This window comes from Scyliorhinus torazame, chromosome 13 (assembly GCF_047496885.1).
Source record: "Scyliorhinus torazame isolate Kashiwa2021f chromosome 13, sScyTor2.1, whole genome shotgun sequence".
Taxonomy (NCBI): domain Eukaryota; kingdom Metazoa; phylum Chordata; class Chondrichthyes; order Carcharhiniformes; family Scyliorhinidae; genus Scyliorhinus; species Scyliorhinus torazame.
In genome coordinates, this window is record NC_092719.1 from 28,663,874 (window position 1) to 28,691,647 (window position 27,774).

General features: G+C 49.2%; 2 protein-coding genes across 4 annotated transcripts in view; both read right to left on the reverse strand.

Moving 5' to 3' along the window:
* LOC140387912 (src substrate cortactin-like) overlaps positions 1 to 16,292 on the reverse strand; it is a 108,125-nt gene extending 91,833 nt beyond the window's left edge. The window contains exon 1 of one of the 3 annotated variants that reach the window (XM_072471219.1): positions 16,132 to 16,292. In XM_072471219.1, the coding sequence (XP_072327320.1) occupies positions 16,132 to 16,141 (10 nt within the window). In that variant the 5' untranslated portion in view covers positions 16,142 to 16,292. Of the gene's footprint in view, positions 1 to 14,585; positions 14,747 to 16,131 lie in introns of those variants that run through there. The other 2 variants (XM_072471218.1, XM_072471220.1) reach the window with 2 other exon arrangements.
* A 1,211-nt stretch (positions 16,293 to 17,503) lies between these two features.
* LOC140387913 (golgin subfamily B member 1-like) overlaps positions 17,504 to 27,774 on the reverse strand; it is a 71,606-nt gene continuing 61,335 nt past the window's right edge. The window contains exons 21-23 of the mRNA XM_072471221.1: positions 24,211 to 24,345; positions 20,378 to 20,486; positions 17,504 to 19,942 (exon numbers count right to left, since the gene is read on the reverse strand). Coding sequence (XP_072327322.1) covers positions 19,811 to 19,942; positions 20,378 to 20,486; positions 24,211 to 24,345 — 376 coding nt within the window. The 3' untranslated portion in view covers positions 17,504 to 19,810. The remainder of the gene's footprint in view (positions 19,943 to 20,377; positions 20,487 to 24,210; positions 24,346 to 27,774) is intronic.

Below are 27,774 nucleotides of genomic sequence, written 5' to 3' on the forward strand. Positions count from 1 at the left end.
AACAGTGACTCTGTACAGTTACACAGTGAGTGACCCTCACTCTGAATAAACAGTGACTCTGTACAGTTACAGTGAGTGACCCTCACTCTGAATAAACAGTGACTCTGTACAGTTACACAGTGAGTGACCCTCACTCTGAATAAACAGTGACTCTGTACAGTTACACAGTGAGTGACCCTCACTCTGAATAAACAGTGACTCTGTACAGTTACACAGTGAGTGACCCTCACTCTGAATAAACAGTGACTCTGTACAGTTACAGTGAGTGATCCTCACCCTGAATAAACAGTGACTCTGTACAGTTACACAGTGAGTGACCCTCACTCTGAATAAACAGTGACTCTGTACAGTTACAGTGAGTGATCCTCACCCTGAATAAACAGTGACTCTGTACAGTTACACAGTGAGTGACCCTCACTCTGAATAAACAGTGACTCTGTACAGTTACAGTGAGTGATCCTCACCCTGAATAAACAGTGACTCTGTACAGTTACACAGTGAGTGACCCTCACTCTGAATAAACAGTGACTCTGTACAGTTACAGTGAGTGACCCTCACTCTGAATAAACAGTGACTCTGTACAGTTACACAGTGAGTGACCCTCACTCTGAATAAACAGTGACTCTGTACAGTTACAGTGAGTGACCCTCACTCTGAATAAACAGTGACTATGTACAGTTACACAGTGAGTGACCCTCACTCTGAATAAACAGTGACTCTATACAGTTACAGTGAGTGACCATCACTCTGAATAAACAGTGACTCAGTAGTTACATAGTGAGTGATCCTCAGCCTGAATAAACAGTGACTCTGTACAGTTACGCAGTGAGTGACCCTCACTCTGAATAAACAGTGACTCTGTACAGTTACAGTGAGTGACCCTCACTCTGAATAAACAGTGACTCTGTACAGTTACATAGTGAGTGACCCTCACTCTGAATAAACAGTGACTCTGCACAGTTACACAGTGAGTGACCCTCACACTGAATAAACAGTGACTCTGTACAGTTACAGTGAGTGACCCTCACCCTGAATAAACAGTGACTCTGTACAGTTACACAGTGAGTGACCCTCGCTCTGAATAAACAGTGACTCTGTACAGTTACACAGTGAGTGACCCTCACTCTGAATAAACAGTGACTCTGTACAGTTACACAGTGAGTGACCCTCACTCTGAATAAACAGTGACTCTGTATAGTTACAGTGAGTGACCCTCACTCTGAATAAACAGTGACTATGTACAGTTACACAGTGAGTGACCCTCACTCTGAATAAACAGTGACTCTGTACAGTTACAGTGAGTGACCATCACTCTGAATAAACAGTGACTCAGTAGTTACATAGTGAGTGATCCTCACCCTGAATAAACAGTGACTCTGTACAGTTACACAGTGAGTGACCCTCACTCTGAATAAACAGTGACTCTGTACAGTTACATAGTGAGTGACCCTCACTCTGAATAAACAGTGACTCTGCTCAGTTACACAGTGAGTGACCCTCACTCGGAATAAACAGTGACTCTGTACAGTTACAGTGAGTGACCCTCACTCTGAATAAACTGTGACTCTGTACAGTTACAGTGAGTGACCCTCACTCTGAATAAACCGTGACTCTGTACAGTTACACTGTGAGTGACCCTCACTCTGAATAAACTGTGACTCTGTACAGTTACAGTGAGTGACCCTCACTCTGAATAAACAGTGACTCTGTACAGTTACAGTGAGTGACCCTCACCCTGAATAAACAGTGACTCTGTACAGTTACAGTGAGTGATCCTCACTCTGAATAAACTGTGACTCTGTACAGTTACACAGTGAGTGACCCTCACTCTGAATAAACAGTGACTCTGTACAGTTACAGTGAGTGATCCTCACCCTGAATAAACAGTGACTCTGTACAGTTACAGTGAGTGACCATCACTCTGAATAAACAGTGACTCAGTAGTTACATAGTGAGTGATCCTCAGCCTGAATAAACAGTGACTCTGTACATTTACGCAGTGAGTGACCCTCACTCTGAATAAACAGTGACTCTGTACAGTTACAGTGAGTGACCCTCACTCTGAATAAACAGTGACTCTGTACAGTTACATAGTGAGTGACCCTCACTCTGAATAAACAGTGACTCTGCACAGTTACACAGTGAGTGACCCTCACACTGAATAAACAGTGACTCTGTACAGTTACAGTGAGTGACCCTCACCCTGAATAAACAGTGACTCTGTACAGTTACACAGTGAGTGACCCTCGCTCTGAATAAACAGTGACTCTGTACAGTTACACAGTGAGTGACCCTCATCCTGAATAAACAGTGACTCTGTACAGTGACACAGTGAGTGACCCTCACCCTGAATAAACAGTGACTCTGTACAGTTACACAGTGAGTGATCCTCACCCTGAATGAACAGTGACTCTGTACAGTTACACTGTGAGTGATCCTCACCCTGAATAAACAGTGACTCTGTACAGTGACACAGTGAGTGACCCTCACCCTGAATAAACAGTGACTCTGTACAGTTACACAGTGAGTGATCCTCCCTCTGAATGAACAGTGACTCTGTACAGTTACTCTGTGAGTGATCCTCACCCTGAATAAACAGTGACTCTGTACAGTTACACAGTGAGTGATCCTCACCCTGAATAAACAGTGACTCTGTACAGTTACACAGTGAGTGATCCTCCCTCTGAATAAACAGTGACTCTGTACAGTTACAGTGAGTGATCCTCACTCTGAATAAACAGTGTCTCTGTACAGTTATACAGTGAGTGATCCTCACCCTGAATAAACTGTGACTCTGTACAATTACAGTGAGTGATCCTCACCCTGAATAAACTGTGACTCTGTACAGTTACAGTGAGTGACCCTCACTCTGAATAAACAGTGACTCTGTACAGTTACATAGTGAGTGACCCTCACTCTGAATAAACAGTGACTCTGTACAGTTACAGTGAGTGACCATCACTCTGAATAAACAGTGACTCAGTAGTTACATAGTGAGTGATCCTCAGCCTGAATAAACAGTGACTCTGTACAGTTACGCAGTGAGTGACCCTCACTCTGAATAAACAGTGACTCTGTACAGTTACAGTGAGTGACCCTCACTCTGAATAAACAGTGACTCTGTACAGTTACATAGTGAGTGACCCTCACTCTGAATAAACAGTGACTCTGCACAGTTACACAGTGAGTGACCCTCACACTGAATAAACAGTGACTCTGTACAGTTACAGTGAGTGACCCTCACCCTGAATAAACAGTGACTCTGTACAGTTACACAGTGAGTGACCCTCGCTCTGAATAAACAGTGACTCTGTACAGTTACACAGTGAGTGACCCTCACTCTGAATAAACAGTGACTCTGTACAGTTACACAGTGAGTGACCCTCACTCTGAATAAACAGTGACTCTGTATAGTTACAGTGAGTGACCCTCACTCTGAATAAACAGTGACTCTGTACAGTTACATAGTGAGTGACCCTCACTCTGAATAAACAGTGACTCTGCTCAGTTACACAGTGAGTGACCCTCACTCGGAATAAACAGTGACTCTGTACAGTTACAGTGAGTGACCCTCACTCTGAATAAACTGTGACTCTGTACAGTTACAGTGAGTGACCCTCACTCTGAATAAACCGTGACTCTGTACAGTTACACTGTGAGTGACCCTCACTCTGAATAAACTGTGACTCTGTACAGTTACAGTGAGTGACCCTCACTCTGAATAAACAGTGACTCTGTACAGTTACAGTGAGTGACCCTCACCCTGAATAAACAGTGACTCTGTACAGTTACAGTGAGTGATCCTCACTCTGAATAAACTGTGACTCTGTACAGTTACACAGTGAGTGACCCTCACTCTGAATAAACAGTGACTCTGTACAGTTACAGTGAGTGATCCTCACCCTGAATAAACAGTGACTCTGTACAGTTACACAGTGAGTGACCCTCACTCTGAATAAACAGTGACTCTGTACAGTTACAGTGAGTGATCCTCACCCTGAATAAACAGTGACTCTGTACAGTTACACAGTGAGTGACCCTCACTCTGAATAAACAGTGACTCTGTACAGTTACAGTGAGTGACCCTCACTCTGAATAAACAGTGACTCTGTACAGTTACACAGTGAGTGACCCTCACTCTGAATAAACAGTGACTCTGTACAGTTACAGTGAGTGACCCTCACTCTGAATAAACAGTGACTATGTACAGTTACACAGTGAGTGACCCTCACTCTGAATAAACAGTGACTCTGTACAGTTACAGTGAGTGACCATCACTCTGAATAAACAGTGACTCAGTAGTTACATAGTGAGTGATCCTCAGCCTGAATAAACAGTGACTCTGTACAGTTACGCAGTGAGTGACCCTCACTCTGAATAAACAGTGACTCTGTACAGTTACAGTGAGTGACCCTCACTCTGAATAAACAGTGACTCTGTACAGTTACATAGTGAGTGACCCTCACTCTGAATAAACAGTGACTCTGCACAGTTACACAGTGAGTGACCCTCACACTGAATAAACAGTGACTCTGTACAGTTACACAGTGAGTGACCCTCACTCTGAATAAACAGTGACTCTGTACAGTTACAGTGAGTGACCCTCACTCTGAATAAACAGTGACTCTGTACAGTTACACAGTGAGTGACCCTCACTCTGAATAAACAGTGACTCTGTACAGTTACACAGTGAGTGACCCTCACTCTGAATAAACAGTGACTCTGTACAGTTACACAGTGAGTGACCCTCACTCTGAATAAACAGTGACTCTGTACAGTTACAGTGAGTGATCCTCACCCTGAATAAACAGTGACTCTGTACAGTTACACAGTGAGTGACCCTCACTCTGAATAAACAGTGACTCTGTACAGTTACAGTGAGTGATCCTCACCCTGAATAAACAGTGACTCTGTACAGTTACACAGTGAGTGACCCTCACTCTGAATAAACAGTGACTCTGTACAGTTACAGTGAGTGACCCTCACTCTGAATAAACAGTGACTCTGTACAGTTACACAGTGAGTGACCCTCACTCTGAATAAACAGTGACTCTGTACAGTTACAGTGAGTGACCCTCACTCTGAATAAACAGTGACTATGTACAGTTACACAGTGAGTGACCCTCACTCTGAATAAACAGTGACTCTGTACCGTTACAGTGAGTGACCATCACTCTGAATAAACAGTGACTCAGTAGTTACATAGTGAGTGATCCTCAGCCTGAATAAACAGTGACTCTGTACAGTTACGCAGTGAGTGACCCTCACTCTGAATAAACAGTGACTCTGTACAGTTACAGTGAGTAACCCTCACTCTGAATAAACAGTGACTCTGTACAGTTACATAGTGAGTGACCCTCACTCTGAATAAACAGTGACTCTGCACAGTTACACAGTGAGTGACCCTCACACTGAATAAACAGTGACTCTGTACAGTTACAGTGAGTGACCCTCACCCTGAATAAACAGTGACTCTGTACAGTTACACAGTGAGTGACCCTCGCTCTGAATAAACAGTGACTCTGTACAGTTACACAGTGAGTGACCCTCACTCTGAATAAACAGTGACTCTGTACAGTTACACAGTGAGTGACCCTCACTCTGAATAAACAGTGACTCTGTACAGTTACAGTGAGTGACCCTCACTCTGAATAAACAGTGACTATGTACAGTTACACAGTGAGTGACCCTCACTCTGAATAAACAGTGACTCAGTAGTTACATAGTGAGTGATCCTCACCCTGAATAAACAGTGACTCTGTACAGTTACACAGTGAGTGACCCTCACTCTGAATAAACAGTGACTCTGTACAGTTACATAGTGAGTGACCCTCACTCTGAATAAACAGTGACTCTGCTCAGTTACACAGTGAGTGACCCTCACTCGGAATAAACAGTGACTCTGTACAGTTACAGTGAGTGACCCTCACTCTGAATAAACTGTGACTCTGTACAGTTACAGTGAGTGACCCTCACTCTGAATAAACCGTGACTCTGTACAGTTACACTGTGAGTGACCCTCACTCTGAATAAACTGTGACTCTGTACAGTTACAGTGAGTGACCCTCACTCTGAATAAACAGTGACTCTGTACAGTTACAGTGAGTGACCCTCACTCGGAATAAACTGTGACTCTGTACAGTTACAGTGAGTGACCCTCACCCTGAATAAACAGTGACTCTGTACAGTTACACAGTGAGTGACCCTCACCCTGAATAAACAGTGACTCTGTACAGTTACACAGTAAGTGGCCCTCATTACAACCAATGAACTGTAACAGCAGACTGAAAGATCTACGGTGCGTCAACCGAAGAGGACAGAGTCGAATTGGACCCCTCCGGAAGGCCGCTGCCCTAGGCTCGACATGTAAGCTCACGCTGTCAGGTGTCGCGTCTATGCCAGATTCATCAGTCGCATTTACAAGACAGGCCCGAACATCACCCAAGCTCAACGCAACGCCATCCGCACTCTCAAGACCAACCGCAACATTGTCATCAAACCAGCAGGCAAAGGAGGGGCCACCGTGATACTGAACAGAACGGACTACTGCAAAGAAGTGTACCGACAACTCAACAACCAGGAACACTACAGACAGTTACCTGCAGATTCGACTAAGGAACACACCCGGCAACTCAACAGACTGCTCAAGACCTTGGATCCAGAACTTCAGAGCACCCTACGTGCTCCAGACCTTCAGAGCATCCTACGTGCTCCAGACCTTCAGAGCACCCTACGTCTCATCCCACATACTCCCCACATTGGAGATCTCGACTGCCTCCCGAAAATACACAAGGCCAACACACCAGGCCGTCCTATCATATCAGGCAATGGGACCTGATTATGTGTGAGAACCTCTCTGGCTACCCATTGTACAAGGTATGCCCAGCTTCTGTGACGATACGACGGAATTCTTACAGAAACTCAGCACCCATGGACCAGTTGAACCAGGAACATTTCTTGTCACAATAGACGTCTCGGCACTCTACACCAGCATCCCCCATGACGACGGCATTGCTGCAACAGCCTCAGTACTCAACACCGACAACTGCCAATCTCCAGACACAATTCTGCAACTCATCCGCTTCATTCTGGATCACAACGTCTTCACCTTCGACAACAAGTTCTTCATCCAGACACACGGAACAGCCATGGGGACCAAATTTGCACCTCAATATGCCAACATCTTCATGCACAAGTTTGAACAAGACCTTCTCACCGCACAGAACCTTTAACCGACATTATACACCAGATACATCGATGACATTTTTTTCCTTTGGATCCACGGCGAAGAATCACTGAAGCGACTACACGATGACATCAATAAGTTCCATTCCACCATCAGACTCACCATGGACTACTCTCCAAAGTCGGATGCATTCTTGGACACATTCATCTCCATCAAGGGCGGTCACCTCAGCACTTCGCTTTACCGCAAACCCACGGATAACCTCACAACCTCCACTTCTCCAGCTTCCACCCGAAACACATTAAAGAAGTCATCCCCTATGGACAAGCCCTCGGTATACACAGGATCTGCTCAGATGAGGGGGAGCGTAACAGACATCTATAGATGCTGAAAGATGCCCTTGTACGAACGGGAAATGGCACTCAACTCATCGATCAACAGTTCAAACACGCCACAGCAAAAATCCGCACCGACCTCCTCAGAAGACAAGCACGGGACACAACAGACAGTGTACTCTTCGGCGTCCAGTACTTCCCCAGAGCGGAGAAACTACAACAGCTTCTTCGCAGCCTTCAACACATCATCGATGAAGATGAACATCTTGCCAAGGTCATCCCCACACCCCCACTACTTGCCTTCAAACAACTGCGCAACCTCAAACAGACCATTGTTTGCAGCAAACTACGCAGCCTTCAGAACAGAAACCACGACACCACATAACCCTGCCACGGCAATCTCTGTAAGGTGTGCCAGATCATTGACAGGGGTACCACCATTACATGTGAGAACACCACCCATCAGGTACGCGTTACATACTCGTGCAACTCGGCCAACGTTGTCTACTTCATATGCTGCAGGAAAGGATGTCCCAAAGCGTGGTACATTGGCAAGACCAGGCAGACGCCGCGACAACGGATGAACAGACATCGCGCGACAATCGCCTGGTAGGAATGTTCGCTTCCAGTCAGGGAACGGTTCAGCAGTCAAGATCAGTAGCCTCTGATCTTCGAGTAAGAGTTCTCCAAGGCTGTCTTCAGGACGCGCGGCAATGCAGAATCGGTGAGCAGAAACTTATAGCCAAGTTCCGCACACATGAGTGCGGCCTCAATCGGGACGTTGGATTCATGTCGCATTACATTCACCCCCCACCATCTGGCCTGGGCTTGCAATATCCAACCAACTGTCCTGGCTTGTGACAATTCGCACCCCTTTAACCTGTGATTATCCGTCTCTCCAGTTGCTCCGTCTGGATCTGTAAAGACTTAATTACCTGCAAAGATTTGCATTCAAAGTATCGTCTTGCATCTTTGACTTTGTCTAGATAGAAGTTTCTGGAATCCACCTCTTCATTCCCCTAAGGAAGGAACAGCGCTCCGAAAGCTAGTGATTCGAAACAAACCTGTTGGGCTTTAACCTGGTGTTGTAAGACTTCTTACTGTGCTCACCCCAATCCAACACCGGCACCTCAACAGTTCATCTGTACAGTTACACACTGAGTGACCCTCACCCTGAATAAACAGTGACTCTGTACAGTTACACAGTGAATGACCCTCACCCTGAATAAACAGTGACTCTGTACAGTTACACAGTGAGTGATCCTCACCCTGAATGAACAGTGACTCTGTACAGTTACACTGTGAGTGATCCTCACCCTGAATAAACAGTGACTCTGTACAGTTACACAGTGAGTGATCCTCACCCTGAATAAACAGTGTCTCTGCACAGTTACAGTGAGTGATCCTCACTCTGAATAAACAGTGTCTCTGTACAGTTATACAGTGAGTGATCCTCACCCTGAATAAACTGTGGCTCTGTACAATTACAGTGAGTGATCCTCACCCTGAATAAACTGTGACTCTGTACAGTTACACAGTGAGTGACCCTCACTCTGAATAAACAGTGCCTCTGTACAGTTACACAGTGAGTGACCCTCACTCTGAATAAACAGTGACTCTGTACAGTTACACAGTGAGTGATCCTCACTCTGAATAAACAGTGTCTCTGCACAGTTACAGTGAGTGACCCTCACTCTATGACTCTGTACAGTTACACAGTGAGTGACCCTCACCCTGAATAAACAGTGACTCTGTACAGTTACACAGTGAATGACCCTCACCCTGAATAAACAGTGACTCTGTACAGTTACACAGTGAGTGATCCTCACCCTGAATGAACAGTGACTCTGTACAGTTACACTGTGAGTGATCCTCACCCTGAATAAACAGTGACTCTGTACAGTTACACAGTGAGTGATCCTCACCCTGAATAAACAGTGACTCTGTACAGTTACAGTGAGTGATCCTCACTCTGAATAAACAGTGTCTCTGTACAGTTATACAGTGAGTGATCCTCACCCTGAATAAACTGTGACTCTGTACAATTACAGTGAGTGATCCTCACCCTGAATAAACTGTGACTCTGTACAGCTACACAGTGAGTGATCCTCACCCTGAATGAACAGTGACTCTGTACAGTTACACTGTGAGTGATCCTCACCCTGAATAAACAGTGACTCTGTACAGTTACACAGTGAGTGACCCTCACTCTGAATAAAGTGACTCTGTACAGTTGCACAGTGAGTGACCCTCACTCTGAATAAACAGTGACTCTGTACAGTGACAGTGAGTGACCCTCACCCTGAATAAACAGTGACTCTGTACAGTTACACAGTGAGTGACCCTCACTCTGAATAAACAGTGTCTCTGTACAGTTACAGTGAGCGACCCTCACTCTGAATAAACAGTGACTCTGTACAGTTACACAGTGAGTGATCCTCACCCTGAATGAACAGTGACTCTGTACAGTTACACAGTGAGTGATCCTCACCCTGAATAAACAGTGACTCTGTACAGTTACACTGTGAGTGATCCTCACCCTGAATAAACAGTGACTCTGTACAGTTACACAGTGAGTGACCCTCACTCTGAATAAACAGTGACTCTGTACAGTTACAGTGAGTGACCCTCACTCTGAATAAACAGTGACTCTGTACAGTTACACAGTGAGTGACCCTCACTCTGAATAAAGTGACTCTGTACAGTTACACAGTGAGTGACCCTTACCCTGAATAACCAGTCACTCATACAGTTACACAGTGAGTGACCCTCACTCTGAATAAACAGTGACTCTGTACAGTTACACAGTGAGTGACCCTCACTCTGAATAAACAGTGACTCTGTACAGTTACACTGTGAGTGACCCTCACTCTGAATAAACAGTGACTCTGTACAGTTACAGTGAGTGACCCTCACTCTGAATAAACTGTGACTCTGTACAGTTACACAGTGAGTGACCCTCACTCTGAATAAACAGTAACTCTGTAAAGTGACAGTGAGTGACCCTCACCCTGAATAAACTGTGACTCTGTACAGTTACACAGTGAGTGACCCTCACCTTTCTTGTGAATGGTCCCTTCTCTTTTCAAGCCTGTGCCTAACGTTCGTCAGCATTATTTTTCCCCTCGAGTTTACCAATATTAGTGACTGTCCCCCCCACCCTGTAAATCCATCTTCCACCCCAGGTGCTACATCCTCCCACATCAGCATCTTTGACGGCAAGATTAATTGCATCATCTCCAGCTCACTGTCTCAATGCAGGTCCAATGAAGGAGGAGCTCACAGCACCTCAATACACTGAACTCTCCATCTTCCCTTCCATGAACAAACACGAGTTTGCCTCGCTGCTACGTCCTGGTGTTCATCAACCGCAGGTCTGCTTTATCGCGCTCAGGCTTTGTTGGCCTCTGCTTCCTGATTCATGGCTTATTCAATATATTTACCTGTGCTCTCAGATACAGCTCCTGTCTCAATCGGAGTCCTTTCCTTCACCTTAATCTCTGAGCCGAACCAAAATGAATTGCTGAAGTTTCCGGGGCTGACTCATTGCTAGACTCCACACTGAACTTTGACCTTTCAGAGAATATTCTCAACCTAGCAGAATCGGTCACCCTTTCCCCCTCTGCTCCACCTCCCACAGAAATAGAACAAACTAGAAAACTAAACATCATTCAACAGCAGGGCCCGAGATTCAAGATCATTTAGAAACCCCCCTTTCCTGCTGTCTCGGTGTGAACAGAGGCAGCCTTTCTAATTTATTGTCTCTTTTGCTTCAATGCTTCCGGTTTATTAATTGGCTTGTTTAGTTTACACATTGTGAGATTTTATTACAGTTTAACAAGGCTTCTTAAACTGACAGGATCAGAGGGCCTTTTACTCTTTAATGTTACACCAAACGAGATCTGATTATCACATAGAAAGGAAAAGCTGCAGTCACAAATCAATTGAATCGTTCACTCGTTTGAACTGAAGCTGGACGTCGCTGGCAAGGTCAGCCTTTCTTGCCCAATCCTAACTGCCCTTAAGAAGGTGGTGGTGAGCCGCCGACTTGAACCGGCTGAAGTCCATGTGATGAAGGTGCACCCTTGGGTGCTGTTAGGTCAGAATGCTGATTAAAGCCTGCCTCAGGCTGAGCGCAGGATGAGGGACAACTGACACCTGTCATCTGGGACCTTGCTCATTAGCAGTCTGTTTTCTGAGGGGAGTGACAGAAAAACAGATTATTTTCTCCTGTCCGGATTATAAATCGGGTGACCTGCCCTAAACTCAAAGACAACCAAAGGACCAGGTCAGAAACCCCTTCATTTTCTCAACAATAGTTAAAAGGCGTAACTTGGTAAGTCTCTCTTCACTGATGTATCCCGATGACGTATCCCGATAATATGCCAGTGAATCTGCTCTGCACATTTTCCATTGTCTTTCTCCTTCCTACGGTAGTGTTCAAACCTGACACTCGCACAATATTCGAGATATAATCCTTGCAATTAGATTCAAGCCCATAACTCAGTCTAGAGAGTCTGTTATTCTATGTATATATATATATAAAACATCCAAACCCCTTGTAGACTCCCAGCCTTTATCTCATTCTTGGGTATCCATTATTCCAGAGATAAAGCGCACAAACTCTCGATTAGATTTGGCCTTTAACTCCCTCCCTGGTTTTCTGTTTTCATCACGTTTATTTCTCACAACATGGCCAAAGTGTTTTCCATTTCTTCATCGAACAGAGGCCCAATCAGACCCCCATCCACTGCCACCTTTCTCTGCCTGGCTGAACTGGATCTCATGTTGAAGAACTTCTACTTCCATTCCCCTCACTTCCTGCAAATGGAAGATGTTGCAATGGGAACCCACCTGGGTCCTAGCTACTCCTGCCTCTTCTGAGGATATGTGGAAGTTTTTGTACCAGTCCTACCCGTGGTCCTTCCCTCACCTCTTTTTCCGGTAGAGCGATGGTGCTCTCCCCTCAAACCTTCCCTATTCCCATTTTGAGTAATGGGTGATCAGCTAAGATCCACGATCGACCCACTGACTTCCAGTCAATTGATTTATACTTCCTCCCACCGAGGACTACATTCCATTTTACCAGTTGCTCCACCTCCACCGTATCTGTTCTGATGTTGCAACCTTCCAAACCAGTGCTTCCAAAATGTTTTCCTTTTTCCTCAGCTGAGGCAGCCCTCTGCCGTGGTTGACGGTGGACCCCACTGTGTCCATTCCATTTCCTGCCACTCTGCTCTTGCCCTTTCCCCTCCCTCCCGGGTCTGTCATAGGGTTCCCCTTGTCCTCACCTTCCACTCCACCTGGCTCCTTGTTTAACTCATCATCCTCTGCCAATTCTGCCCACTCCCGCACAAGGCCACGACCAAATACACATCTTTCCCTTTCCTCCTCTTTCAGCACCCCACAAGGGACCATTGCCTCCGTGATACCCTGGTCCTCCATACAGGAGATGCAACACTTGCCCCTTTACCACTTCCTTGCACATGCCCAACAGCCCAAACATTCGTTCCAGGTGAAACCATGATTCACCTCTGCTTTTTTCATTTCAATCAATTGATTTTGCTGCTCAAAGTGGTGTCTCTTCTCCACTGGGGTGGCTGAGCACAGACTGGGTGACCACTTATGGAGCTCCTCCATTTAGCCAGGGTGTGACTGAGCTGCTGGTCGTTTGTCATTTTAACTCTCTGGCCCACTCTGACTTCTCAGCCTTGGCCTCCGACATTCCTCGAATGAATATCAATGTTAGCTCGAGGAATAGAATGTCATTTTCTCCCGAGGCATTTTAAGGTCTTCCAGATACAAGATTGGCATCGATAATTTCGGGTCATAACCACAGTTGTCATTTGTTTCTAGAAGCTGCTGTTGGTAATGATTCAGCTGTTGCCATTTACAGCGACTCTACAACCATCATTTATTTTTCCATTACCATCTCATTTTGCTCGGCACCATCATAATCATCCCTTTTGTCATGTAATCACTATTGCCTTCCACCCTATCAGTTTCTCTTTTGTCCTTCTTTCCTGCTCCAATTATCTCTGTACTTACTGAAAATCTATTCCACCTCGAGCTTCTTCCAGTTCTGACAAAAAGTCATCGGCCTGAAACAGGTTTTCAAAGCCCAATGTCTGGATAAATTCCAGGTTCTGACCCTGTTGCTCACGGGATGCTATTTTGGAGTGTAAATGCCCCAATCAGGGCAGTGGGGAGCTCGGCATGCAGTTAGCCACACTGAATGGTAGCAGGAGGTGGGATCTGTCTGCAGAGTATGGACAACCAGGGCAGACGGCAGCCATGATAGAGCCTGTCACCACCTCGCCAAACAGAACAGGCAGCTCCTCCGAGGACCAGCAGCCTCAACACTATTGAGAATGCCTATGCAAACCATATCAGAGGTGGCACACATGGTCCAGAACACGATCCCCCTAGTCTTGATATCTTTCATTTCATTCCCTTCTCCCCACTTTAAACCCAGTAAGATTGTTTGGGTTTGCTGAATTCCCAATTAACAAGTGCTTCCCTGACCCTTTAGGAAGCTACTCAGGGGGGTTTGAAGGGTCGTTGGGTTGGGGGGGGCGAGCGGGTTCTGCGCTCCCTCATCCGCCCACCTTCACTGTGAGAATTGGAGTGTGTACCGGGGACATCGGGTAGAGATGCCCCCTCCCCGGACACCCAATCCCGACCCCAGCAACTGGAAGGGAAGAGGCTGGAAAGTCCTATCAGCCAGGGGGAATGCCAGAAAGCATTCATTTTCTCCCCCTTTTTAATACAGTTCTGATTTGCACAATGTGCATTATTTTTAATTGACTGGGGGCTTTGTTAACTGAGGACATGATCACCTAGGTCTCTCGGTGAGATTGCAGCCTGTGACTTACTCCCCCATTTCTAACCCCCTCTGGGTGATCAAACCCTGAAGGCAGGTAGGAAGCCACAACGTGTAGAGATTGCCCAACGGTGCTGTCCCTCTCTTGTCAATGATTAACTCTGGGGAGGGGAGGGGCAGTGCAGGACTCTCCCTGGGGAGAGTTCAGAAAGTTAGCAAAAAGTTTGGGAAACTTTCTTACCGGCGGCAGGGCGTTCCTTGGGGTTGTGGGGGAGTTGCTTCTGGGTCCCGGGACGGTCCGACACTTGTTCTTCCTCAAGAGGGTTTTTTTGTTGTGTAGCTGAGGATCGCGGGGACGCGCTTCGGTTGAAACCAGGAAGGGGACGTCCTCCTCGTGCGCGCGCATGCTGACAGGCAACAACCCAAAAGGAGAAACGCGACAATAAAGAGTCGAAACAGAAAAGGCTGCAAACACTCAGCTGGTCATCGACCTGAAACATTTAACTCTTGTTTCTCTTTCCTGCCTGGACCTGCCAAGCATTTTCGGATTTTAGTTCAGATTTCCGGCAGCTGCAGCATTTTATTTTCTCTTCCAGGTGATGGATGTGGGCCTCAGTGGCAAGGCTAGCATGGTGTTGCTCTTCCTTAAATATCCTTAAATAGAGTGGCTTGCTAAAGTCATTCCAAAGGGCAGTTAAAGTGTCAACCAACTTTTGATTTTCTACAAGTTTACGGGAGCTCACACTAGTCTCAAACTTTTGACTGTAGCTGGGTACTGTTTCCCACTGACTAGGACCAGGATCAGAACCTGGACAGGATCCAGGACTAGATCAGATTGCAAAGCCATGTCATGGTCCCGATGCCCTCCTGTGGCTGTGGCCCAATCATTACCCATTGCTGGTACTGTTGAGGTAGGAGGCCTCGTGAACAGCAGGTTCAAGTGGAGCTGGGCCCTCGAGTCGCTGGGCAGGAGCCATGATCGTATGAGTGGGCTCCGGGTGTCCCGTAATGTCAGAAATCAGCAATTGTGTGTCAGAAACCCACTGAGCTGCCCCACCCCCCACCATGATCTTGAAATTACCCAGCACCCAACAGGTAGCCCTTTACTGAATATTGCTGTGGATGATGGAGATGAGGATAAGAAGCAACCTGATTATCCAGCATCTGCAGATCGCTGAGCTGCAGGAGCTGATTATCAACTCAAATGATGTCCATTATGCCACCTTTGCCACCCACTCCCCCAGAAGTTAAAAAATATATTTATTTATTCCAAATATGCACAATATCAACAAAATACAGTCCAACGAAACATAGTTACGGTTGTACAATTTCCCCCTTTTAATCCCTCTCCTTTCCCCCTCCAGCGCACTTGGAAGCCCTCGTCTGACCCCCTCAGAGTGAACTTAATCTTCTCCAGCCGGAGAAAATGGAATAAATCTCCCAGCCATGCCGCCATCCCCGTGGCGTATCCAACCTCCAATTCAAAAGGATCCTTCGGCGGACGATCAGAGAGGTGAAGGCCATGACATCGGCCCCTTCCTCTCCAACAGCCCCAGCTCCTCCGAAACCCCAAAGATCGCCACCATGGGGTCCGGCCTGACCTCGGCCCTCATTATCCTGGGGAAAACATCCCAAACACCACCTCCCAAAAACTCCCAACATCTCACAGCCCCAAAACATGTGAGCATGATTCGCCGGCACCTGCCCTCGCTTCATTCCCCCAGAAGTTAATGTTCCCCCGGGTGCAAGCTCACTGTCCAAAATCAGTTGGCTCGATAAGAACTCACCGAACAGCATTCTGCTTGCCTTGTCCACATTGCCTCAACTTTAACATCCTAAAATGCTCAAATCCATTCCTTGCTCTGTAATCCCCACCGGTTCCTCCAACGCTGACCTCTTGCACCGCCGCAGTTTTAATCGTACCAGCATTAGTGACAGGACTCGAGCTCAGTGTGGTCCACTTGTGTGCGAGAAGCCACATATATTCACACACAGGACCCTGTCCTTTGCAGACTGGTGCACCTCTACATGTTGTGCTTTTTTCAACTAAACAGAAGCTTGGGAAGGGGGGGGCGGTGGAAGAAAGACAGACATTCCCTGGTTCATTACCCAGGAAAATGGCCTTGACCAGAATTGACCTGTCTAGTTTGAATTTAAACAAAAGCTTGGCAGTTCCCCAGTGGATTCTCCATGGCAACACCTCTACCAATCAGAGTCCACTTGCCAACAAATCAGCACTTTCTTCTCATATAGTATAAATTGCTGATCCCTTTATAATTTGTATTCTTGTGAATCTGTCCTGAGTGCAAGATGAAAAGCTTTGACAGCAAGTCTTTTTCCAGCAATACTCAAGTTGTGTATTACCAAGCAACTATTTATGTAGCTCTGTCAAATTTATAATATTTCTACAAGGTGCGTGAGTGCTTGTCCTTTATAGTTGTTTCGGATTTTCTTGGGAAGGAGTGGCACACTGGTTAGAACTGCTGCCTCACGGTGCCGAGGACCCGGGTTCGATCCCGACCACGGGTCACTGCCCATGTGGAGTTTGCACATTCTCCCCGTGTCTGTGTGGGTTTCACCCTACAACCCAAAAAGATGTGCAGGGTAGGTGAATTGGCCAAGCTAAATTGCCCCTCGGTTGGAAAAAAAAGAATTGGGAACTTTAAATTTAAAAAAAGGATTTTCATGGGGAAAATCCTGCAAGTGCAGGAAATGACATTTACCTTACTCAGTCATTATCAAACAAGCACAGAACAAATATCCTCCCGGAGGCAAGTAGAGACAGGTTACATACCTCTAATAGGTTGCTCCCTCTTAGTGGTGCTCAGACATGTAGACTGAAGCTGGGGCCTGTCATGTACACTGGAAGGATTGCTGTACTAATGTCACAACCCACACAGAGTCCACTGAGAGCATTGAAAAGGTACTGAATGTGCAGAAGGGTGCACGAAGGTGAGAGGGAGCCTTAAAGAGGAAAAGCGCAAGAGTAAAGGGAGGGGATTGTTCAGCAGGGGTGGGAGGGCGTGTGTGAAAAGATGGGTGGGGAAGGGAAAATGTGTTCAACTATCTTAAAGAATGTGGGTGAATCTGGGTTTGACCAGCCCATGTCCCCCCTCATTGCCGAGCAAACAGTGAGTGTAAAGACTAAGACTCCATCGGTTTGATTTTAAAAATATTTTATTCTGAGCAATACATGAATATTTTGGTCATTGATGTTCCTCCAGCTCCCCCCTCCCCCACAATCCCCTCGGCTTGTTCCCATTCCAGTGCCATCAATAGCTCCCTGATCCTTCCAATACCTAACGCCAACTTACTTTGTCCACAGTAACAAGGAAAAGCGATGCTAAACACTGACAAAGGAGCTTGATCACTGGCAGCCATCTTACCGACTGCACCAGGAGCCATCGACAGCCATTTTATCCATCGTCCTTGGGGAAGGGACAAATTATTCATCCGATTTGCATCATATAAATACACAATCTATTAAACAGGTTCGTTTGTGATAAGCACTGTACTCTCATTCACTGTACACAAAGAGTAGAAAGTTCCCTCAGTTGTGGAAATATTTATTTATATATACTTTATTTATAAAAAAATTATGATTTAAACTCCTTGTGATTTTGTTTCTCATTAAAAGTCCAAAGATCCACCCCACTACAATGATAGAACATCCCGTAAAATGAAGCCCCTGCCCAACCCCATTCCATAACCGTGATGCATTGCTCGCAAGAGCAGTAACCGGTGGTAACGGTTGAGGATTGGGTCAGGATGAGGAGCAGGCTCGGGGTCAGCTGCCCTCTCTGGTAACCTGGGGTGGGTATTCCCTTGTCTTCCCGGTGAGCTGCACTGAGGCCGGAGGTTAATCCCACGGCGTTGCTGTTTATGGCCTCTCCGTTACACTAGGAATAATTACAATGGGGGCACTCAAAGTCTCTCCAGTAACACATACAAACGCCACTCACTCTCATGGCACAACACTTTAGCCCCCACCCCGGCCGATCCACCACAGCCCACCCCTACCCCGGCGATGGTTAAATGTCTTATTCCCACCCACTTACAGTAAGCGCAAAGAATCGGCCTTTTCACCGCGACCTGGTTATCACATCCTCCCCCCACTCACCCAGCCCAAGAAGAGTGGCCAGCTGGGAGCAGACACCCTGTTCCCAGGCTAATCAATAACCAGACACTTCGATTTTACCGTCAGGGAGAGCGAGTGATCAATCCACCGCCGTCCCAGCACCCCCCCTTTCCCCACTACTACAATCCACCCTGCCCACAATAATAATCTTTATTATTGTCACAAGTTGGCTTACATTAACACTGCAATGAAGTTACTGTGAAAATCTCCGACCACCCCCCCACTCCCAGGCGTGGTTAGGAGTCACTTTTTCAGGGGCCAGTTAAGACCTCAAAGATGAGCTGCAGAATCATGAGGAGTTTAAAGGAATAAAGTGTAAACATGTCATATGAAGGCACTTATAAATCAGCTGACAGGCAGCAGGTCTGGGACTACACCCCAGGGCAACGCTAGACTGGTTAGAAAAGTATTTGGATAGTGTGTCCAGTGCACCTGGACTAAAGTGAAGGCCTCCCTCCACCTGACACACAGCTGTCTCCTATGTCACACCCTGACGGGCTGTGTTTTATCAGAACATCCCTAAATCTATGTTTAACTAAAAGTTGCAAATTCCTTCTGTCGGCATTACAAGCTGCTGCCTGCTGGAAAGGAACTCCCTTTGGTTTAGTCTCTCCCCCACCAACTTCATTGTATCCTTTCCTGGCCGATGAGATCTGAATTACCATGGAACCATTTACATGTCATATTTTACGGCACGGTTGAGTCGCTTCCCCATCCATTGGGTTGCTCCATCGCCTTGCAGCCATTGACAGTGTTGTTTGTGGCGCACCACCATCTGCTGGAGCACAGCCAGTACTGCAGATCACTTTCAGCACCTCTAAATTCTAGCTGTAACTTACCCATCAGCAGGAATGTAAGCAGAATTGGAAAAGGCTTTGGCGGAAGGAGTAATCCTTCCTTGAGAAAGGGAGGCAGGTAAGCGTGTTAACCTTCAGCCATTCCCATGAGGACATCAGAGCATTATGGCAGCAGTCACACCTTTTTGACTGTCCGACTTCTGATATCCTCATGTTCTGATTTGTGCATTGTGATGGGCCAATGTGATCGAATCCAGCCAGTCACCTGAGCCCCAAGATCAACTCCCCTGCCAGTACTGCAAAACATCAACACTGTCACCCATCAACCAAAAGAAGTAAACCCCAGGCAATAGCAGTGCTCTGCAAACAGGTTAAACATTCACAGAGTAAAATCTCATAGAAGGCAAATTAAATCCCCAGCTGCAGGTACAGATAAAGTTGGTGCTCCTAAGATGAAGTGCTGTTCTTGGACTCTTGTCAGCTCATTGTCCGCAAGTCCCATCCGGCCCTCAGCACCAGATTTCCGAGAGTTTAGAGATTCCCCGTGAAGCACAGGAGAAAGAGGATGTGCAGCACAATGACATACACGGCACACAGCAACTTGGCCCGAGATCGACTGTGAAGCAGAGAACATATCGACCTCACTCTGGAGCCTCGCCGGGTCTGAAGACAAAACAACACCATAGGTTAGAACCAAAATCGGCACAGAGACATAGTGAGGTCAGCAAGGGTCGCAATATAGGGCCCATACTGAGGTCAGCAGGGGTCGCAATGTAGGGCCCATAGTGAGGTCAGCAGGGGTCGCAATATAGGGCCCATACTGAGGTCAGCAGGGGTCGCAATGTAGGGCCTATTGTGAGGTCAGCAGGGCTGTAACAGAGAGCTCATTATAAAACTATATTGGAGAAGGGGTGTGTCAGACCGGCAGGGGGAGGGGAGCACATTACACTGGGGGTGGGTGAAGGTGGGTTATTGGGAAGGGGTTACACTGGGGGGAGGCGAGGGAGGGGTGGGGCGGGGGGAGGTTTAAACCTGGGGTTGAAAGGGATCTGAATGGGAGTGCATTGATGCTAATGTATGTTCCGTGCAGACTCTGACCTTGCTGGGCGTGGCACTTTCTGGTAGGTCTATCAGCATGGAATGCTCCTCCATAGCTGAGGCATTGAGGTTCCGCTCCTGGGCACTGACCCACTCGCTCAGCTCCACGCTGTAAATGAAATAAATAGCAAATGAGATCTTGCAATACCATAGCCACTTGGCAACCTAGACCCCCATACAGCCTCTCTATAAGCCTCTCTAAAGTCAATCCCTGGCCAGGTTAGTGCCATTGTAGCCCAAATATTCCCGAGGGATCCACACAACCAGCCGAGACACAAAAACAGGAGGAGGTTATTTAGCCTCTCCAACCTGTGTTACTATTCAATTACCACAGACCATGGCTGACCAGATTTACCTGCCTTAGCATCATAATCCCTTAAAACGTTCAACTAACACAATCCATCAATCTCTGGGGGAAGGCGGGTTGACGGGGAGGAAGGCGGGTTGACGGGGAGGAAGGCGGGTTGACGGGGAGGAAGGCGGGTTGACAGGGAGGAAGGCGGGTTGACGGGGAGGACGGCGGGTTGACGGGGAGGAAGGCGGGTTGACGGGGAGAAGGCGGGTTGACGGGGAGGAAGGCGGGTTGACGGGGATGAAGGCGGGTTGACGGGGAGGAAGGCGGGTTGACGGGGAGAAGGCGGGTTGACGGGGAGAAGGCGGGTTGACGGGGAGGAAGGCGGGTTGACGGGGAGAAGGCGGGTTGACGGGGAGAAGGCGGGTTGACGGGGAGAAGGCGGGTTGACGGGGAGGAAGGCGGGTTGACGGGGAGGAAGGCGGGTTGACGGGGAGGAAGGCGGGTTGACGGGGAGGAAGGCGGGTTGACGGGGAGGAAGGCGGGTTGACGGGAGGAAGGCGGGTTGACGGGGAGAAGGCGGGTTGACGGGGAGGAGGCGGGTTGACGGGGAGGACGGCGGGTTGACGGGGAGGAAGGCGGGTTGACGGGGAGAAGGCGGGTTGACGGGGAGGAAGGCGGGTTGACGGGGAGAAGGCGGGTTGACGGGGAGAAGGCGGGTTGACGGGGAGGAAGGCGGGTTGACGGGGAGAAGGCGGGTTGACGGGGAGAAGGCGGGTTGACGGGGAGAAGGCGGGTTGACGGGGAGGAAGGCAGGTTGACGGGGAGAAGGCGGGTTGACGGGGAGGAAGGCGGGTTGACGGGGAGGAAGGCGGGTTGACGGGGAGGAAGGCGGGTTGACGGGGAGGAAGGCGGGTTGACGGGGAGGAAGGCGGGTTGACAGGGAGGAAGGCGGGTTGACGGGGAGAAGCGTTGACGGGGAGAAGGCGGTTTGAAGGGGAGGAAGGCGGGTTGACGGGGAGGAAGGCGGGTTGACGGGGAGGAAGGCGGGTTGACGGGGAGGAAGGCGGGTTGACGGGGAGAAGGCGGTTTGAAGGGGAGGAAGGCGGGTTGACGGGGAGGAAGGCGGGTTGACGGGGAGGAAGGCGGGTTGACAGGGAGGAAGGCGGGTTGACGGGGAGAAGCGTTGACGGGGAGAAGGCGGTTTGAAGGGGAGATGGCGGGTTGACAGGGAGGAAGGCGGGTTGACGGGGAGGAAGGCGGGTTGACGGGGAGGAAGGCGGGTTGACGGGGAGGAGGCGGGTTGACGGGGATGAAGGCGGGTTGACGGGGAGGAAGGCGGGTTGACGGGGAGAAGGCGGGTTGACGGGGAGAAGGCGGGTTGACGGGGAGGAAGGCGGGTTGACGGGGAGAAGGCGGGTTGACGGGGAGAAGGCGGGTTGACGGGGAGGAAGGCGGGTTGACGGGGAGGAAGGCGGGTTGACGGGGAGAAGGCGGGTTGACGGGGAGGAAGGCGGGTTGACGGGGAGGAAGGCGGGTTGACGGGGAGAAGGCGGGTTGACGGGGAGGAAGGCGGGTTGACGGGGAGAAGGCGGGTTGACGGGGAGAAGGCGGGTTGACGGGGAGGAAGGCGGGTTGACGGGGAGGAAGGCGGGTTGACGGGGAGTAGGCGGGTTGACAGGGAGGAAGGCGGGTTGACGGGGAGGAAGGCGGGTTGACGGGGAGGAAGGCGGGTTGACGGGGAGGAAGGCGGGTTGACGGGGAGGAAGGCGGGTTGACAGGGAGGAGGCGGGTTGACGGGGAGGACGGCGGGTTGACGGGGAGGAAGGCGGGTTGACGGGGAGAAGGCGGGTTGACGGGGAGGAAGGCGGGTTGACGGGGAGGAAGGCGGGTTGACGGGGAGGAAGGCGGGTTGACGGGGAGGAAGGCGGGTTGACGGGGAGGAAGGCGGGTTGACGGGGAGGAAGGCGGGTTGACGGGGAGGAAGGCGGGTTGACGGGGAGAAGGCGGGTTGACGGGGAGTAGGCGGGTTGACGGGGAGGAAGGCGGGTTGACGGGGAGGAAGGCGGGTTGACGGGGAGAAGGCGGGTTGACGGGGAGGAGGCGGGTTGACGGGGAGAAGGCGGGTTGACGGGGAGGAAGGCGGGTTGACGGGGAGGAAGGCGGGTTGACGGGGAGGAAGGCGGGTTGACGGGGAGGAAGGCGGGTTGACGGGGAGGAAGGCGGGTTGACGGGGAGAAGGCGGGTTGACGGGGAGGAAGGCGGGTTGACGGGGAGGAAGGCGGGTTGACGGGGAGAAGGCGGGTTGACGGGGAGGAAGGCGGGTTGACGGGGAGAAGGCGGGTTGACGGGGAGAAGGCGGGTTGACGGGGAGGAAGGCGGGTTGACGGGGAGAAGGCGGGTTGACGGGGAGGAAGGCGGGTTGACGGGGAGGAAGGCGGGTTGACGGGGAGAAGGCGGGTTGACGGGGAGAAGGCGGGTTGACGGGGAGGAAGGCGGGTTGACGGGGAGGAAGGCGGGTTGACGGGGAGGAAGGCGGGTTGACGGGGAGGAAGGCGGGTTGACGGGGAGGAAGGCGGGTTGACGGGGAGGAAGGCGGGTTGACGGGGAGGAAGGCGGGTTGACGGGGAGGAAGGCGGGTTGACGGGGAGGAAGGCGGGTTGACGGGGAGGAAGGCGGGTTGACGGGGAGGAAGGCGGGTTGACGGGGAGGAAGGCGGGTTGACGGGGAGGAAGGCGGGTTGACGGGGAGGAAGGCGGGTTGACGGGGAGGAAGGCGGGTTGACGGGGAGGAAGGCGGGTTGACGGGGAGGAAGGCGGGTTGACGGGGAGGAAGGCGGGTTGACGGGGAGGAAGGCGGGTTGACGGGGAGAAGGCGGGTTGACGGGGAGGAAGGCGGGTTGACGGGGAGGAAGGCGGGTTGACGGGGAGGAAGGCGGGTTGACGGGGAGGAAGGCGGGTTGACGGGGAGGAGGCGGGTTGACGGGGAGGAAGGCGGGTTGACGGGGAGGAAGGCGGGTTGACGGGGAGGAGGCGGGTTGGCGGGGAGATGGCGGTTTGACGGGGAGGAAGGCGGGTTGACGGGGAGGAGGCGGGTTGACGGGGAGGAAGGCGGGTTGACGGGGAGGAGGCGGGTTGACGGGGAGGAGGCGGGTTGACGGGGAGGAAGGCGGGTTGACGGGGAGGAAGGCGGGTTGACGGGGAGGAAGGCGGGTTGACGGGGAGTAGGCGGGTTGACGGGGAGTAGGCGGGTTGACGGGGAAGAAGGCGGGTTGACGGGGAGGAAGGCGGGTTGACGGGGAGGAAGGTGGGTTGACGGCTTATCAGAGAAGGTGAGCAGTTGTGGTTGATCTTTAAAAAATGGGACAGAAGTGTTTAATCTAACACCTCCCCCCATCTATGACATTGTTTGTTTTTAAGTGTGTATCAGTCTCTGCCCTCCCCATGCATTATTCTCCCTTTTTAAGTGGATTCCCCATTCTGTCACTCTCCATTAACTGGGGTGCTTCCCCATTATTATTGCACGTGTTTGGTCCATTCACCTCTTGAGTCGATGTTCCGCTGACAACAGGGCTTCCTCAGCAGCCAATCGTCTTTCCCGTTCTTCAGCCAGCGAACCCTCTAATTGGGTCAGTTCTTGCTCAGTTCTGTCCTGCATCTGTTTGGCTGCAATCAGCCTGTGAAACGCAGATCAGGAAAAGCAATAGCTTTTATAGCAGCATGGGACCGTTAAGAGGCCATTCTGCCCCTCAAACCTGTTCTGCCTTTGAATGAGATTGTGATTGATTTGCTCTGTATCCAAAGAAATGCTTCCCGCTCGCTTAATACCATTGCCTAACAATGATCTCTCACTCTCTGCCACAAAATGTCCACCGGGTCCCTCCCAAGGCCAAATCCTTTTTGGACGAGACAGTTCCAGCTTCCCTCTCGCCTGTGTGCGAAGTGCATCCTGACAACACATTGGAAGGTTTAGCTTTAATTTTTAGTTTATGTCCCCTTAGTCTGGACTCCACCATAGAGAATCCTTATCAACACTTCAATTAGATCAGCCTTTAATCTTCTAAACACAGTGGAATACAAATCTAGTCTACGCAACCTGCTTTCAACAACAGTATTTCAACAACACTTCTGCGCTGTAAATTCTATGAAAATCTATGTATCTACCCCAAAAAATGTCTCCACCATTTCCTGTTCCCTGACTCCACTGGGCGGCAGACAATTAATGTTTGTGGGTTATTCGTTCACTCATAACATCTCTTACAACCACAGGCCTCATCCTGATCCACACAGGCCTCATCCTGACCCACACAGGCCTCATCCTGACCCACACAGGCCTCATCCTGACCCACACAGGCCTCATCCTGACCCACACAGGCCTCATCCTGACCCACACAGGCCCCATCCTTACCCACACAGGCCCCATCCTTACCCACACAGGCCCCATCCTTACCCACACAGGCCTCATCCTTACCCACACAGGCCTCATCCTTACCCACACAGGCCTCATCCTTACCCACACAGGCCTCATCCCTACCCACACAGGCCTCATCCTTACCCACACAGGCCTCATCCTTACCCACACAGGCCTCATCCTTACCCACACAGGCCTCATCCTTACCCACACAGGCCTCATCCTTACCCACACAGGCCTCATCCTTACCCACACAGGCCTCATCCCTACCCACACTGGCCTCATCCTTACCCACACAGGCCTCATTCGTACCCACACAGGCCTCATCCTTATCCAGACAGGTCTCAAACCTACCCACACAGGCCTCATCCTTACCCACACAGGTGTTACTGGTTAAGTGATAGCATTGGAAACCAGGAATTCTAAGATTCTCTGTTTCCCCGCCCCCCCCCATATTCCCTAACTCAAGAGGTGTGGAGGCCAATTGTAATTTCCCAACTGTTATTTGGTCATTGCATTACCCCAGGGCCACCCTGGTCTGTGAGGGAGTTGTGCACTGGAAAGTACCAACTACAATACTGAAGTAGCAGGTTTGCCTGAATACACAAGGGCAAAAAGAGCCACAACTCAATTTAAATCCAAATATTCTCTATGATTGGGCCAAATGGTGATCCAAAATGCTCACAAAATTGTTTACACTGTCCCATCAAACACTCCAGGGCAAGAACAGCACAGGGTTAGATACAGAGCAAAACTTCCTCTACACCGTCCCCATCAAACACCCCCAGGGCAGCTACAGCACAGGGTTAGATTCAGAGTAAAGCTCCCTCTACACTGTCCAACAAACACACCCAAGGTAGGAACAATACAGGTTAGATACAGAGTAAAACTTCCTCAACACTGTCCAAACAAACATTCTCATAAGAACTGGGAACAGGAGTAGGCCATCTGGCCCCTCGAGCCTGCTCTGCCATTTAATGAGATCATGGCTGATCTTTGTGGACTCAGCTCCACTATCCGGCCCATACACCATATCCCCGAATCCCTTTATTCTTTAGAAAGGCATCTATCTTTTTCACTCTCCAGGCAGATACAGCACAGGGTTAGATACAGAGTAAAACTTCCTCAACACTGTCCAAACAAACACATCCCGGGCAGGTACAGCACAGGTTAGATACAGAGTAAAGTTCCCTTTTACACTGTCCAAACAAACACACCCAAGGTAGGAACAAAACAGGTTAGATACAGAGTAAAACTTCCTCAACACTGTCCAAACAAACACTCTCCAAGCAGATACAGCACAAGGTTAGATACAGAGTAAAACTTCCTCAACACTGTCCAAACAAACACACCCAAGGCAGGAACAGTACAGGTTAGATGCAGAGTAAAACTTCCTCAACACTGTCCAAACAAACACTCTCCAGGCAGATACAGCACAGGTTAGATACAAAGTAAAGCTCCCTCTACACTGTCCAAACAAACACATCCCAGGCAGGTACAGCACAGGTTAGATACAGAGTAAAGTTCCCTTTTACACTGCCCCATCAAACACTTTGGAAAGTCACAGCAAGTCAATCACATCTGTTGGGGGGAATCCTCCCAGAATTCAAACTCACCGCCCTTAATGCCGATGCACCTGCTGTATAACTTCCGGCACTTTCTGATTTCTGATCTCACTGCCGCCCACTACCCTCCCCGATTGCAGAGCTGAGTGCACTTCAGAGATATTCAGAGAGGAAGGCAGACTGCAAAAAGAAGCAGCCTGTAATCAAAAATACAATTACAAAATAGGCCTTGCAGCGGTAGAAAAGGAATGGCTTCAGTGAGGATTACTTACAATGGCTGGGAAATTGAAAAGCAAAGTCAAAATGGTCATGGATAATTTTGAATTAATAAGCCATATAAGAGGGAAATGATCTTATGTCCAGAGGCATAAATAATAGATTTATGAAGGGAAAACCGACAGGGAAAGAGCAGGGAGGTGGAATTTATCAGGCAGCTCCAAAAAGGAGTTGGCACAATGGGTGAAAAATTCTCCCTCTGGGCTGTATCATTCAATGATTCGATGTAGAAGGAGAGTCTTTGAACGCTTTTAAGGCCGAACCAGAGAGATTCTTGATGAGCGATAGGCAGGAATATGGAATTGAGGTTACAATCAGATTAGCTCTGACCTTATTGAATGGTGGAGCAGGCTCGAAGGGGCCAAGTAGCCTCCTCATTCGTATGTTCATATGAGCTTGCACTGGGAGCTTCAAAATAACATAAAATTAACAAACCTCAGGTGAATGTTGAGATTAGAATGATTCCCCTCGAATCATCAGTACATGGACCAGCTGCCCGTGTGTTAGATAATGCTTTGCATCAAATAAATGTCCCATTTTGGTCAGTGACATCAATTAAATAAACTTCACAGCAGAGAAAGAGCCCATTCGACCCAAACAATTCATGTCAGCATTTATGCTCCACTCAAGACTCTTCACATAGCTCTTCACTTAACAATAATAGTAAAGCCCTCACTTTCCTCTTCCCTCACTCAGACCCTCATCTAGCTTTCCCTTAAGTACTAGTACCCTTGACCACTCCCCATGAGAGCACACGCCATCTTCTTCCCACTCTTTGGGTGAATACATTTCTTGAATTCCCCCGGCTGTTTTTTCTTGGTGCTTTATCCTGTGTTGCAAAAGATGGGAGAATT